This window comes from Microtus pennsylvanicus, chromosome 3 (assembly GCF_037038515.1).
Source record: "Microtus pennsylvanicus isolate mMicPen1 chromosome 3, mMicPen1.hap1, whole genome shotgun sequence".
Taxonomy (NCBI): domain Eukaryota; kingdom Metazoa; phylum Chordata; class Mammalia; order Rodentia; family Cricetidae; genus Microtus; species Microtus pennsylvanicus.
The window spans coordinates 93225394-93241858 of record NC_134581.1 but is presented as its reverse complement, the minus strand read 5'-3'; the positions used below and the strand labels follow the sequence as shown (position 1 = coordinate 93241858).

Below are 16465 nucleotides of genomic sequence, written 5' to 3'. Positions count from 1 at the left end.
CTTCACTGTAGACGCCTTACATCCAAGCCTGGTTCCTTTTGCCAAATGGAAGATGTGAGCACCTATACTATCATCTGCCCCTACCACTGTAGTTGTTATATAGCAAATAGCACAGTGTAGGACTGAGTCCTTTGGTCTTTGAACACTCAGCGAACCTAAGTCTTGAAGTTGAAAATATAAATGCTTTGGGCTAAGTGGCCAGACCTGGACTTACTGAGTCATGCTTGCCTGAAATGGGTGGTTAATACGGTGCTCATTATTGTTTACCATCCACTGAAAAAGGAGGCAAGTGTCGAAGTCATGAAGCTTCGTTCCCAGTATGTCAGATATGAGACGGTGTTAAGGAACAGAGCACAGAATCTGGTGGATCATGGGCACAATGCCTCCAAAGCCACAGGGCTTCCTTTAATTAGAGACACCATTAAAACAAATGTTCTTTTAAAATACAGCCATTGAAAAGACAACACATTAAGAAACATGTAAACACTGCAGTTTCTTAATTACAAGTTGCACTGCTTGGTTTAGTACCTATGCACTCCAGGTTTGGGAACCTCACGGGATGGGGATAGGAGCCTCCCCCACACTTTCACAGTTGGCAGAAAAGAAAATGGGAGCAGTCAAAGAAAGCAAGACCTGGCTTGTGCACAGCTCCTGAGAGAAACAGCACGTTCTACCTTCTAGTTCTCTCAGAAGAAAGGCTTAAGATGTTAGCAAAGTTGGAAAATGGATTTGTGTTGTCAGCTGGGAGGCAGAGAAATTGACAGATACTTTTAATTAGCTATTAGAAGGAGGCACAGCAGAGTCTAGTCTCATACCCTGAAAAAGGCAGGAGCACAGAACCTGCCTCCTTCATACGCTAGGGCCCAGCTTTTATACCCAAGGGCAGCTGGGCAGGTGAACCTCTTCCCATGGGGACTGTATGTTACACCTAAATTTGGGGTCTGTCACGGGGAAAAATTTACTTAGCTCTGCTACCCCCAGTCACCCCAAGCACCTTTCATCTGAACTTTGACCCATTGGCCCTGCCCTGTCAAAGTCTAAGATTGCACTGACTTCTGAGGACAAGACCCCATTTTCTACAGTAACTGAAAGATGACATAGGAACAAATCCTTTACTTCCCAGATTACCAAGAACACAGCAAATACCGTACTTGTTGAACATCGGTTCCACTTGATCTTTCTGTAGCGGGGAGGGCAGCCAATGGAAGATAATTCCTGGTCATTCCCAGAAAAGGCAGAGAAGACAATCAACCTCTTTACTACTTGCAGGCCCTAACACAGTAGGAGGAAGCACTGCCTCTTCTCTAGTGTAACAAAATCCACCAGAGTTTTCCTATTGTGTTTTTAAATTACAAAAACCAAAACCAAACAGTGGTCCTAAACTTGAGTCGGTGAACTGGTAAAGATAAGGACATAATTTGGCAAGCAGAATTATTCTGAAGTTGTGACAGTCTTCTGCAGAGGCCCTTCCTCCCTTAATGTGTAGAGAGTGGGATGAGAGGGGTTGGGGTGGAGGAGGCAAGTGTCTGAATCCAAGCTCAATTCCAGAAATCAAGTGGAGGACAAGGAGTAACGACAGATCACGTTCAGGGAGGCAAATGGATCTCAGCCTCTTCTAATGATCTAAACTAAAGGAAACAGACCCTCTGCTTAGGGCTTGTGGTAACTTAAAATAATTTCCTAGAACAACCCAGCCCTTGGGTTGCCACGTGGAGTCATGTGGTGAAGGCAGACAGTTGTCTTGCCTAATGTTTCCCCCAGGAGACCTAGTGCAGCCTCCTGGCCATCCATGTGTGACACCAGTCTCAGAACTTTTCTAGGCCCAGATTTCTCACAAGTGAGGACAGTCAGCTCAGACCCTTCCTTAGGCTCTGCTCCTGTGTGGTTCCTGACAAGCTATAGAAAATGGAGAAGAAACGTGTCTGGTCCCAGTAGTGAGGAGCCAGAGGTGACCGGAAACTTCAGAGCACCACATCCCAGATGCCCAGAGAGGTAGCGTCCCAATCTTGAGTCTTCTTCAACTTAGATGAGACAGGCCCAACAACTTCTGCCACTACCTCAGGAACCGTCGAAGGGCGAGTAAGACATGACTACCCAGAGGTCTGCTGGCGGGTGAATGCCAGGGACGCGCTCAGCTTCTGTCTCAGGAAGCCCAGAGAACCTGGAGCCAAGGATGTGTGCTCTCAACTCTGCTTTACAGCCTGAGATAGCCTTGACAGACAGCTCTCATTCCCAAGGGAGAGACCAGATTCCAGAATGGTTCCTCTCCCTATCCCTACCTAGGCTGCAGAATCCCAGGGACACTGCTGCCCAACCCAAGCCCCTTAGGTTCTTCAGAGAAAAGAATTTAAGTAAAAAACATGATTTGTTTTCAAGGTTGCAAGAAATGGTCAGTGGAGCCTCACACCGTCCTCCCCCTCCCCCAGTCGCTGGTGTTTGGTAGATGGGGGTGCCGCAGTGGAAGCCGGGCAGCTTCTTGGCCCCTGGGGCCTACTGCCTGCTGTTGTTGTCAGACAGTGGGCCAGGGGTCCGCACCTCACCCAGGGAGCTTGTGCCCTCGAAGCGCTGTGAGGCAATGGCTGCCTGGTGGGACATGCTCTTCCGTACAATGTCACCCTTCCGCCACAACACCACCTCCTGCAGGGTTGGAAGAAAGTCAATACGGTATTTGAGAGAGGCTCAGGGATGCTTTTCTCAGGGGTGCCCATCTTGGTCCCAGGGGATCTCCAGGAATAACCTCCTTGGCTCATCTCTCACCAAAGTGGTGGCTCCTAAGACTGGTGCTCTGGCAGGAGCCACGAAAGCGGGAGTTAGGCCTGAGAAAGCAGACCCCGGGTATCAGTTGGGTCTCCTGCAATTCCATGTTTCTACCTCTTGGTCAAATAACAAGTGATAGAGGCTTGACTATTTTTTTTTTTTTTTTTAGCATTTTGCTTTAAACGTTAAGACGGCCCTCTGTGGGAATGGTGGCCTCTCTGCTCTGTGCCCAAAGGGACCCAGGGTCCTGGAGGAGGCACCCACCTGCTGCTTGAAGTAGCGCCGTTCCTCCTCATCTATCAGCACCAAGTTGAGGTAATAGCGCACAGAGAACTTCTTGTTTATGTCCCGCATGGTGGGTGTGAGCTCATATCCTGCCAGGAAGAGCCTGATGGGGATGGACTCACCTGTAAGGGGTGAGGCAAAAGTGAGGGCAAGGGACACAGGAGGCGCTGTTGTACAGCCTAACGCCATTCTGCCTGCAGCAGGTCAGGTGCCTGCTGGGCAAGGCAAGGGACACTAAGCAAAGGCTCTGCCTTTAGAGATGTTACACCTTGCTCCCAGCAGTTTCCTGAAACAAATGTGATTTTGCAGATCCAGTCCAGTCTGCGGCTTCTGAACAGTCTATTACCCTCCCACTGCAGAAGGCAGTGAGGAAGAGGGACTGAACAGCACAGGGGAACTAGTAGGTACCACTGCTTTCTGCAATGTGCCTTATCGGTGGGGGTTTCCCCCCATATTTACTTGAAACATGGTCTCTATATAGTTCTGGCTGGCCTAGGGGTCCTGCACGGGACCATGTCCAGCCCACTCATCCTAGGCCCTGTGCAGGACCATGTCCAGCCCACTCATCCTAGGCCCTGCGCAGGACTACGTCCAGCCCACTCATCCTAGGAGCCCTGCGCAGGACCACGTCCAGCCCACTCATCCTAGGCCCTGTGCAGGACCACGTTCAGCCCACTCATCCTAGACCCTGCGCAGGACCACGTTCAGCCCACTCATCCTAGGCCCTGTGCAGGACCATGTTCAGCCCACTCATCCTAGGCCCTGTGCAGGACCACGTCCAGCCCACTCATCCTAGACCCTGCGCAGGACCACGTTCAGCCCACTCATCCTAGGCCCTGTGCAGGACCATGTTCAGCCCACTCATCCTAGGCCCTGTGCAGGACCATGTTCAGCCCACTCATCCTAGGAGTCCTGTGCAGGACCATGTTCAGCCCACTCATCCTAGGAGCCCTGCGCAAGACCACGTCCAGCCCACTCATCCTAGGCCCTGCACAGAACCACGTCCAGCCCACTCATCCTAGGCCCTGTGCAGGACCATGTTCAGCCCACTCATCCTAGGAGCCCTGCGCAGGACCACGTCCAGCCCACTCATCCTAGGCCCTGTGCAGGACCATGTTCAGCCCACTCATCCTAGGAGCCCTGTGCAGGACCATGTTCAGCCCACTCATCCTAGGCCCTGTGTAGAACCACGTTCAGCCCACTCATCCTAGGCCCTGCACAGGACCACGTCCAGCCCACTCATCCTAGGAGCCCTGTGCAGGACCACGTTCAGCCCACTCATCCTAGGAGCCCTGCGCAGGACCACGTCCAGCCCACTCATCCTAGGCCCTGTGCAGGACCACGTCCAGCCCACTCATCCTAGGCCCTGTGCAGGACCACGTCCAGCCCACTCATCCTAGGCCCTGTGCAGGACCACGTCCAGCCCACTCATCCTAGGCCCTGCGCAGGACCACGTCCAGCCCACTCATCCTAGGCCCTGTGCAGGACCACGTCCAGCCCACTCATCCTAGGCCCTGTGCAGGACCATGTTCAGCCCACTCATCCTAGGGCCTGCGCAGGACCACGTCCATTGGTTTCCGGTGTTGTCTGAAGCCTGTACTGTGGGTCACCGATGCAGTAGTTCACTTTCATGACAGGCGAATGAACTCCTGGAGTGAAACATCTTACTGTAGCTAGAACTAAGCAGTGACAATGACTAGAACACATGATGGATCTCTCTCTGTAGAAAACATGCCAGAACGTCAAGAGGGAAACGGAATTACATATTCATACTGTATTTTAAAGTGGTTTCCAAACTTTTTTTTTTTTGGATAACTTTGAACCCTAATCCTCCTGCCTCCACCTACCAAGTGTGGGATAACACACATGTGCAAGCAGGCCAGTTGAGACAGAATCTTAAGTATAATCAATATATAAACAAGGTCAATGTGGGGCTGTTGTGGCTGAGGCTGGGGAAGGAGGCTGAAGCCAAAGGCTCAGCTTTGTCCTCCCCTTCCTATTTCAGTGCTGGGGACTCCCATGAATTTCAGACCAGCTTGGGTTACACAGTGAGACCTTGTCTTTAAAAAAAAAATTTACTTCAATAGTATCATCATTTGAACCCCTCCCAAATTCTGAAATTCTGCACGTGGCTTGGAAGCAAATCGTGGCAGTGGCCCTGAGCTAGGAGGCTCACCTCGGACTGGAGCCCCGTCCATGATCTCATACTTCGCTATTGTGTCGTTCTCATGGTACACATTGGGACCCGTGCCTGTCGTTTCCCGTTTGATGATGTCTATCTCCATGTGCTTGATTTTGATTCTCACCAGCAGGAAGTATATCTTCCCTACAATGACATCTTTCAAGTGGTATCTGAAGAAGAGAAAAAGGAAGTGAGACAGATGTTGGGTGCGGCAGCTAGCCCCTTCGTGTGCCAGCATGGGTTATACTGTCAGTGAGAGGTGTTTATGCTCAACCTCGCTATTTGAACAGTTTCCTGCTATGTTCTTTAGTGTAATCTGTGTGACTTCCTCTCTTCTACATCCTGCTCAAAGGAGGATACATGTTATTTCAACCATTAATATTTGTTTATCAACTCCATTTCCACAGGATATACCTTTAGTATGGTTTGTTTTTTTTTGGGGGGGGGGGTTTGAGACAGGGTTTCTCTGTGGCTTTGGAGCCTGTCCTGGAACTAGCTCTGTAGACCAGGCTGGTCTCGAACTCACTGAGATCCGCCTGCCTCTGCCTCCCGAGTGCTGGGATTAAAGGCGTGCGCCACAATGGATGTTTTTCTAATGTATTAGGCCAGTCTCAAAAACATAGGAATTAATTCTCGCCTTTCCACTTTATTCTCCATACAATGTCAGTAGGGAACTGGGCCTTAACGGTTCCCAATGAATAGTTCCATCTGCTCCAGGCTAGACAGCCCAGGCTGCATGGCTGATACTCCGTGAGCTACTAGGGATTTAGCAACGTTGCATGGCTCACTCTTTCTTTCTTTTCTTTATCTCCCCCCCTCCTTTCTTTTTTTAGTTTTTCAAGACAGGGTTTCACTCTGTAGACTAGGATGGCCGCCCCAACTCACAGAGATCTGCCTGCCTCTTTCTCCTAAGTGCAGAGATTAAAGGTGTGCACCACCACCACCCTACACTAACACTGTCTCTTTCTTCCTTTAAGTCTCTCTCTGTGGGCCAGCCAATGGTGCTGGTAGTCTCTGTATATACCTCCCTGTATCACGTGTGCTATAATCTCCAAACCTAGGCTCACACTCATGGCACGTGATCCCTAGCAGAGATGTTAGAGTTGGGTCTCCTTACATGGCAGGTGGGGAAAAAGAAGCTGGAAGAGAGAGACTAGGTCATGCTCTGGATGAGAGAAGGTTCAGACAGGCGATTGCTAGCTCCCAGACTTAGTCCTCCCCACTGTTTCTGACACTGTTGTTTACAGTCTACTGGGAGAGCTGCAGACATTGAGTTGGTAGCCTGCATACCTGCAGACGCAGCAGGTCACCTGCAGCCTTTCTCAAGGATACTTACGGACCATGCATGGATGCTAAGGTTTTCTATATTATAGGAAATCTTACACATGGGGCACAACCACATAAGAATCATATTTCATGTTCCTATATGGTACAATCTGTTGTACAAGCAGAGGGGAAGACTAGGAGTCTATTCCTGCCTGCATGTAACCTACTCTAAAACACTAGTGCCCGCTTCAGGCTCTGTGGTAGCACTCCTGGTGGTTGCTGCCTTCAAAGGGGTGGAGGGGGGTTAGTGGAAAGGACCACACTGAGTAAGAAGACTGGGGGGGGCGGAGGCAAGAAGAAGCTCCTTCCTAGCACCTGTCCAACAGGTTACAGTGGTGATTTTATTGGTTAAGAGGGCATCACTAGGTTCCAATTCAGGGAGCAGAGGAATAAGTAAGTTGGTTCTCATAATCAAGTATGTTCCTAGTTTAAAAACCGGCCCCATCAGACACAGCGACACATGCCTGTAATCTCAGCACTTATGAAGTAGAAATAGGATCACTCGTATGAGGCCAGCCCGGTCTACATAGTTGAGTTACCTCGCCTCTCTTCCTAAGCCCTCTGTAGGCAAATCGTCTCTCCTCAATTCCTAGTCTCTGCTTGGCAGTGGGCCTGGGGGAAGGCGACTACAGTAAAAAAGGTAATCAAAGACATGAGTAGATGATCCAGATACTTTCAGAAATAGACTATATTCAAAAGAAAGATACAGGACTGCAGACCGTTCTGTGGCTTGTAAGCAATTAAACACTGTGATGATCTCAGAGTAAACAGTTGAAAACGCAGCTTCCCCACTAGCCAGGTAGTTATTTTAAGACCTTCAGAAAAACACATCAGGTGCCGGGTGGTGATGGTGCATGCCATTAACCCCAGCACTCAGGAGGCAGAGGCAGAGGCAGAGGCAGTTGGATCTCTGTGAGTTCGAGCGAGACCAGCCTGGTCTACAGTGTGAATTCCGGGACTGAGAAACCCTGTCTTGGGAAACCAAAAACAAAACAAAACAAAAAAAACCAAAGCATCAGGTATTTGCCCTGTAACTCATTTTGGTTCAGGGAGGAAGCAGCCCATTGCCGGTACACGGCTTCCTCACTTTGATTTCTAAGGCAGGGAGGAAATAAATGATAGTAGCATTGTGTTCTACAATTATTCTCATGCATGGAAGGAAGCAGCTTTACCTAGGATCCAAAACAAACAACCTAAAAGCTAGCTAAGCTTGACTTTGAAAGGCACCTTAATGTTTAAATATGTGATCTTAAATAATTTAATATGCTGAACAATAAAGATTCCATTTCCTGGCCTGTCTACCTATAACTAGCCTAGCACATATGTCTAATGTATTACTTCTCATAGTCTCCCCCTGCACTTTGTCACCATGAAGCTGTGGACTCATGAGGCTGTCAGTCAGTACACAACAAGATCTCTCTTTACCTCCATAAATGATTACCACATGAGCTTGGGGCTCAGGATACTCACTTGGATTTGTTATACTCAAATTCAATGTGCAGGCAGTCCTCGATCCCAACTTCCATCTTGATGGATGAGTTCAGCTCGGGGTACGTGCTAAGGGTGTGAACTACAATGTCCATCTCTTTGACGACATCATTGAGGCGGCGGCTGATGGTTGCTCGGAGGAAATAGCTGTTAAGAGACGGAGCCATCCTAAGTGAATACTTCCAGTCTCTAGATGCTACACAGCCCTGGGAGAACCCTACAGTAATGTTTAACCCTCCGAGGCTTACTATCCCTTTGAGAATTTATGGGTCCTTTTCTCAGAAAAAGTATACCCAGACACCTATACACAGACTTCTGCAGTTACCACTGAGGAAGAGCAGAGCCTTCCTTTAAAACCCTCTTGGGAGCTCATGACAATGAATTAAGAACCTTGTCTTAGCAGAAGTGATTTCTCTGCCTTCTACACCAACGGCCCTACCACTATCTACCATCTGTGAGGAAGGTTTGTTTCCTTGCCTACCTCCTGGCTATTTGAGCATAGATATCTGGCCTATACACTTATATTTATATGTCTGTCCACTAAATAGTATCTGATAAATAAAAGTGAGGAATAGGAAACGGAGAAATCAAACCAAGTCTTCATTTCCGCAGCCTTTCTTAGCCAACCCTGTGCTAGGCAGAGGATAAGGACAATACACTCTCAAGAGGGGCTCACAATCTGGAGGGAGATGAACAAACAAACAGAAAAATCAAGACTGGCAAAGGGTAATTCAGAAACTACAATCCAGCTTTATGAGAACAAAGAGACCCCAAGAACAAACCAACATGTAATAATACAGCAAAGCAGCACCGAAATGAGTAGCTTAACTGGCGGCGGCAGCTGCATGGCAGGGCACAGTTCTAGAAGAAGATACGTAAGTGGACCCTAAGGGTCTAACAGCCACTCGGCACGGTCCAGCAAAATCCCAGTTTCCTGGTGTAAAACAACGCTAACACCCACAAGAGAAGAAAAGTACCCTTAGCTATGATTTCTTCTGAGTAATCCTCTGATAACCCAAGTACCCATTAAACATTCCAGAAAATTAACAGACATACTGGCCACATCAGCTACAGGCTACAGGCGACCAGCTCTGTGGCACCGACCGCTTCTAAGCAGTCCTTATATTTCCCTCAGTAACTTCCATCACAGCCGCACAAGACATTTGTCCCTAACTAACCCTTTCTAATTGCTCAGATCTTAAATCCATTCCACTATCTGTGGAAGAATGGTGTTATTCTAATGAAGATTTTCAAGTCAAGGTTTATAATTCTTTTCTGCTTTTTACTGTTTTTATTTAGGGCCTAAATACGTCCCTGCCCTTAACAGACTTCCTTCACTAGCAACCCACCCTACTCCGAAAAAGAAAAATCACCTTTCCCTTCACAACTGGGGGGAAAGAGAGAGGACTGAAAACTTCCGACACACTCGTATGTCACTGCTACTGCAGAGTTTTGCTGTTGTTGGGTTTTTTGAGATAGGGTTTCACTATGTAACTCTGGGTGACCTACAACTTGCTAAGTATACCAGGCTGGTCTCAAACACAAAGATTCATCTGCCTTTGTTTTGCAGTTTTTCAAATGCAAGCATCACCATGCCTGACTGACTGTATGGGGGTGGGCGGTCCTCACTTTTAGTCTTGGCCAGCCCAGAACTCACAGAGATCACCTGTGGTTTCCTCTCATGGTGGGATTAAAGGCATGTGTGTGACTGCCTGCTTTCTCTTTTTATAATCGTGTGAATACTGCTGTGGTCACAGGTGTTAGATTATCTGTTCCAGACTCTGTGTCCAAATATTCCGATCTACAACTGAAGTGGAATTGTTGGATCACACAGTGACTCTGTTTAATTGTATGTGTGTTGCTGGGGACTGAGCCCAGTACCTTGCAAAGTCTTCAAGTATGTGCCTTGCTGCTTTACACAGAGTTATGTGTTCAGCCCTCTATTCATTTATCTTTGAGGAGCCACCCTGCTGTTTTCAATACCTTTCTTTTTGACATAAAAACACTAAGGCAAAAGCTACAGAGAAATCCTGTCTTGAAAAACCAAAAACCAAACAAACAAAAACCACTAAGGCAAATCCACTGGACTATGGGGTGGGAATTACAAAGCATGGTGGCACACACGTGTAATTCCATCACTCAGGAGGTTGAGGCAGAAGGATTGAGAGTTTAAGGTCAGTCTAGGCTATATAAAAAACCTGTATCAATAATTATTTTTTTTAACAATTCCCATAGCCAAGCTAAGTGATTGCAAGATAATCCTCACTGGTGTTTTCTCCGGAGCGATAAGACAAATCACTGTCTTTAGCAGGGATTTAGATGCAAATATTTCAAGAGTCTATGAACAAGTGTTCTGATGGAGGGAGGGAACCAGGAGAAAGAGAGGGAGATGTTCTAGCTGTAATCCTCACCATCCTAAGCCCCGGCCTGTAGGGGATAGAAACAAGCAGATCCTGTGAGACGGGATCAAGACTTAGGATCATCTGATCCTCTGGATTGACAGGACATTCTGCTTTATCCCAGTGATGTCCCATAATCTAAGGTTTGCATCTAAGAGTCTAGAGCTGCTGTGATTTTTTTTTTAACCTCAGAGACCCAGGATCAGTCTCCTTCCTCAGAGTTTCCCAGACTGTAGTAGTAAGAATATCCTCAGGCATGTCTGTGCCATTCATCTCTTTGTGATCCCTGGGATGCTAGGCAATACGGTGCCCGAAGCCAAATGCTTGTATCCAGTTTTTAAAGACTGTGTTCTGCTCCTGCATTGTTTTCTTATCTCTTCCAAAAGATAGAGAGGAGAGACCTAGAATTAGAACCCTAAACTAGTATCCATTTTCGAAAGACAAAGCTTTAAGTTACAGAGTCCAAAATGATGTGATGTTGTACAGCAGAGCTGAATGGGGAAGGGGTCAGCACCTCCGGAAGCCAAGCTGAGGTGTCTATCTGGGGCCACCTCCGATATGAAAGCCAATTACTGAATTTTCCAGAAGTTTAAGAAATGATTGTTAAATGGCTATTGTTGAAATTATATAAACTTACAATGAGATGAATTACCTAAGAAACAAGGGCAATCCATATTGAAATCCCTTTGCTTCCTAATCATTTTTCTGCACTCTTTGAGGCCCCTGGTCGGGAGGGGACTCTGTGACAGCAGTGAAGCTGCCAATGTGGTGACAGCATTCAGGTCACAGATGGCCATGGCCGTCCAATCAGAAGGCTTTCTTCCGGGATGTGCAATGGTGACATTTACTAGCACCCTGGTGCTTGCAGTCCTCTTCCTTCTTAGCGGCCAAGAAGCCCCAGGCCCTGTCCTGGTGGGGCAGGTTCAGGACTACAACAAAAACATCAGAGACCACTTACCGTAGCTTCACGTTCTGCCCTGTGTAGGACTCATACGGCTTTTCCACGTGAGTAAACTCAAAGTCGAAGGCTTGTGATTGGGTGATCTCTCCCGGCCGAGCCAAGTCCTTCACCAGGGACACAAACTCATGGTGGTTCCCACGGTCATAGTAGAGTTCTGGAAAGAGAACAAAGCTTACTCTAGCCAACTTGACTACACTGAACTGAAGGCGTAAGTCACAAACAATGCCAATTTGGGATTATGATTAATAGGGTGATATTTATTTAAAGGGGAAAAACTTACAGATCACTTTCAGCCCTCTGCGTAACCAGGAAGGAAGTCAAGTCACCGGCGGAGCAGGAAGTGAAGAGAGAGAGGAGAGGAAAGTGGCCGCTTTTTTAAAGGGAGAGAGACCACGCCCCAAGGGGCTGGTATCTCAGCGGCGATAGGCTGGAGGAGTGGGAGGACCTCCCGTAACACCTCCCCCTTTTGTTTAAATAAGAGAGTTCTAAACCTACTATGAAATTATATACAATAAGTACAAATATCCTATTCTAACTAGCTTAGGTCTTGTATAATAAATAACTTGGCCAAGTCATGAGAGAAAAGTAACTACATCTATATAGTCTTCAACCCCATCGAAGATCTGAGAAGGGAAATAATGTTACCTGGTTAATTAGGAAGTCCAGTAAAACAACTTCCAAAACATGCAACAAATCACAGAGACAACTAGCTACCTAGGCAATCACCCAAAGTCACATTAGCAGCGTTGAAGCAACCAACTTTGGCTAAGGCCTAACATAACTGACACACCATTTTCAAAGGCAAGCAACTTTTCAAAACTATCTTACCCTGTCTTGGCAGGATAAGACAGCCCTGTTTTATCCATTGATGCATGCTCTGTATCTTTGTCAGTGGTTGAGGTATGGGCATTTCTTTGCCCCAAGGCCAGTTCTGCCAAAAGGAAAGGCTCCAGGTGGAGTGTCTTTGGTGCTCAACATTCTCTCGGGAATAGAGTGGTGTTGCCAGGAGCAATTGTGTCTCACTACCACAAAACTCTGAGTTAGATTAAAGGCCATTTTCTACAGCTCTTTGAAGAAGTTGAAGACTATCTATACTGAGTATAATCTCTATATATCTAAAGAACCTGATTAGTCTAATTATAAATGACAAACTTAGATGACTATTAGTCTATATAATTCTCAATATCTATCTAACTTAAAGATTAAGACAATAAACAACTGTGAAACAAATGAGGACAATGACCTCCAAATATAAACAATGTACAAATATACATTGCAGTAGGTAAATATATATCAATACACAAACATTATATAAGTATCTTAATCAGAGGTAGAAATGTACACAGCAATATGGTAAATATATACAATACAATATATGTCAATACATAAAAATGTTTTAAACAAGGTAGAAACATGCATGCATACAATAGTCAATATAATTTAACTTTGTATCAATATACAAGAATCTATACCAATATATTTGTCTAAAAACAGTAACTCACAATTACAAATCTATTATTCCATCATCCCTCTTTTTTTTTTTTTTTTTTTTTTTTTTTTTTTTTTTTTTTTTTTTTTTTCAAAATGATCCCTGAGCTTATAAAATTCCTCCCCCAACCCTCAATCGTATACTAATTATAATCAACCCCTAAATGATGTCCCTAAACCCAAGGGCAAACTTTACTGGGAGAGGGGACGTCGTCCTCTAGAATTACTTCCAGCTGTCATGGGGGCGACGTTCTTTCTGGGGGATCCTGTGAAAGTAAAATGATGGTTAAATTTCAAGATCAATGTCTTTTAAAATTGCCAATAGTCTCTGAGTATTTTGTGCAGGTCTGGCCAAAATGTTGTATAAGATGTGCACCATTTCAGCTAACCAAGTTGGAACTGTCTTGTGCAGCTGGTATCCAAAGCAGGTCTTGTTGTAGCGCTATCAGTATCATGACGTCATATCAACCAGGTGGAGTTGTTGTTATGGGGCCCCATCTTCTTCCTGGAAACTTCAAATGTCACTTCAGGAAAAACTCATTGTTCATTATGAAAAACTTAAGCATTAATCATATAGACATATATATATATATATATATATATATATATATATATATATATATATATTCAATGAAAGACATGATAGATATATTCAATGAAAAGTATGATAGATATGAAGAAAAGCAAAGATGTTTTCTAAACTCATATTTCTTTCTGTCCCACATCATGGCTCTTGACATGAGACAGAAACTCCAGAAACTCTGGGTTTTTCTCTTACTAACAGGCTTGGAATTGGAGAGGGACTGAGCCAGAGTCCAACTTCAAAACCAGCTTTACAAATTTAGAAATATGGTTTAATATTACTTACACAACCCATTCAGTTTTCTTGATATTTCCTATCGGGCAGGTACTTTTCCATCTGTCAGTATCCAAACATCCAGGGTCCCTTGAATTTTTCAAAGATGAGTGTTTTCCTGTGGAGATAAGAACAGAACCCTGCCCCCATTCTATATGTTTTTCTTACCATCTGTATGAATATCATCATTGTAGATAAGTTGTCATTTCTCCTTTCCAAGAGGTTTTTCCTCTTCAAATCGAAACTTTATTAATTTTGATGGTATCCACAATTTTTCTTCTCCTGTGGAAACAAGAGCAAAACCCCTTCCCCAACGTAGCACATCTCCTGGCTTCCACTGAGAGGTCAGCACATCTTTGAAATAAATCGGTTGATTTAGTTCAGCAGACTTTTCCATTATCCAATGTCTTTCTGCTGCTGTCGTTCCTTTCTCATTAGCGTTAAGAAAATTCAAGGTTAATAAAGCATTATGTAATCTATTTCTGGGGGTATTTTCGGTCCCTTTCTGTTTGTTCAGCATATCCTTTATAGTACGATTTGATCTTTCTATAACTGCCTGACCTGTAGGATTATTTGGTATACCTGTAATGTGTTTTATATTATAATAATCAAAAAAGCGTTTCATTTTCTTAGATACATATGCTGGACCATTGTCTGTCTTTATTTGTGCAGGTATACCCATGATGGCCATAACTTCCAATAAATGTGTGATTACTGAATCAGCCTTTTCTGAGCTCAGGGCAGTAGCCCATTGAAAACCTGAATACGTGTCTATGGTGTGGTGTACATATTTTAATTTACCAAATTCCATAAAGTGGAACACATCCATCTGCCAGATTTCATTTCTCTTAGTGCCCTTTGGGTTACTCCCTGCAGGCAACGGTGTTTGATTATAGAAAGAACAAGTAGGACATCTCTTTATAATGTCCTTAGCTTGTTGCCAAGTAATGGAAAATTCTTTCTTTAGGCCTTTACTATTGACATGATGCTTCTTATGAAATTCTGAGGCCTGCAACACACTTCCAATCAATAATTGATCAATCTCAGCATTGCCTTGGGCTAGAGGACCAGGCAGACCTGTATGGGAACGGATGTGTGTTATGTACATCGGACAAAGCCTGTTCCTGATTATGTCTTGTACCTGGATAAACAATGAAGTCAACTCTGTGCCATCTGGTATAAATTCAGCGGTTTCAATATGCAAGATAACTCTTTCTGCATATTGTGAATCTGTAACTATATTAAGAGGTTCTTTAAAATCCCTTAGCACCATAAGAATGGCATATAATTCTGCCTTCTGGACAGAATTATAAGGGCTTTGTTCCACCTTACTCAATTCATCTGACTTGTAACCTGCTTTCCCTGATTTATTTGCATCAGTATAGAACGTACGGGCTCCAGTTATTGGAGCATCACGTACAATTCTAGGAAGAATCCAAGAAGTTCTTTTTATGAGGTTAAGTCTACCACTTTTGGGATAGTTGCTATTAATTTCTCCCAAAAAATTAGCACAAGCTCTTTGCCACGGTTCATTGTCTTCCCATAACTTTTTTATTTCTTCAGTAGTAAAAGGCACTATAATTTCTGCTGGGTCTATACCTGCTAGTTGACGAAGTCTCAGCTTACCTTTTATAATTAATTCAGAGACTTTTTCCACATAAGTTTTTAATTTTTTACTTGGTTTATTAGGTATAAATATCCACTCTAAAATAATATCTTCCCTCTGCATTAGAATCCCTGTAGGAGAAATTCTGGAAGGCAATATGACTAGGATGCAGCTAAGATTTGGGTTCACCCTATCCACATGTGCCTCCTGTAATTTTTCCTCAATCATTGTCAGTTCCTTTTCTGCTTCAGCTGTCAGTTCTCTTGGACTATTCAAATCTTTATCACCATCTAAGGTTTTGTTTAAATGAACTATTAGATCAGGTGTTATCCCAACAGCTGGTCGTAGACTGGAAATGTCTCCTAACAATCTTTGGAAGTCATTAAGAGTCTTTAAGCGGTCTCTCCTAATTTGTGCCTTTTGCGTTTTAATTTTCTCTAACCCTATTCTGTAACCTAGGTAATTAATAGAGTTTCCTCTTTGAATCTTTTCAGGGGCAATTTGTAATCCCCACCTAGGCAAGACTTTCTTTACTTCTTCAAACATCCTTTCTAAAGTATCTTTATTTGAATCAGATAACAAGATGTCATCCATGTAATGATAAATAATGGACTTGGGGAATTGTTTACGAATTATTTCCAATGGCTTACTTACAAAATATTGGCACAGTGTAGGACTATTGAGCATACCCTGTGGGAGGACAGTCCATTGATATCTCCTATTGGGCTGAGAATTATTATAAGTAGGCACTGTGAAGGCAAATTTTTCTCTATCCTTTTCTTGTAACGGTATAGTGAAAAAACAATCTTTCAAATCAATAACTATAAGAGGCCATCCTTTTGGTAACAGAGAAGGCAAAGGAATTCCAGATTGTAGTGAGCCCATAGGTTGAATTACTTTGTTGACAGCTCTTAGATCTGTCACCATTCTCCATTTACCAGATTTCTTTTTTACAACAAACACAGGAGAATTCCAAGGGCTGGTTGATTCTTCAATGTGGTGAGCATCTAGTTGCTCCTGCACCAGCTGTTCCAATGCCTGTAGTTTATCTTCAGCTAGAGGCCACTGTTTGATCCATATTGGCTTCTCAGTTAGCCATTTTAAAGGTAGGGCTGTT

At 44.6% G+C, this 16465-nt stretch overlaps 1 protein-coding gene across 1 annotated transcript in view; it reads right to left on the bottom strand.

Moving 5' to 3' along the window:
• Positions 1–361: 361 nt before the first annotated feature.
• The window catches only part of Vps26b (VPS26 retromer complex component B), a 28315-nt gene continuing 12211 nt past the window's right edge, over positions 362–16465 (bottom strand). Inside the window, exons 2-6 of the mRNA XM_075966490.1 lie at positions 11396–11552; positions 8021–8185; positions 5219–5394; positions 3022–3164; positions 362–2637 (exon numbers count right to left, since the gene is read on the bottom strand). Coding sequence (XP_075822605.1) covers positions 2491–2637; positions 3022–3164; positions 5219–5394; positions 8021–8185; positions 11396–11552 — 788 coding nt within the window. The 3' untranslated portion in view covers positions 362–2490. The remainder of the gene's footprint in view (positions 2638–3021; positions 3165–5218; positions 5395–8020; positions 8186–11395; positions 11553–16465) is intronic.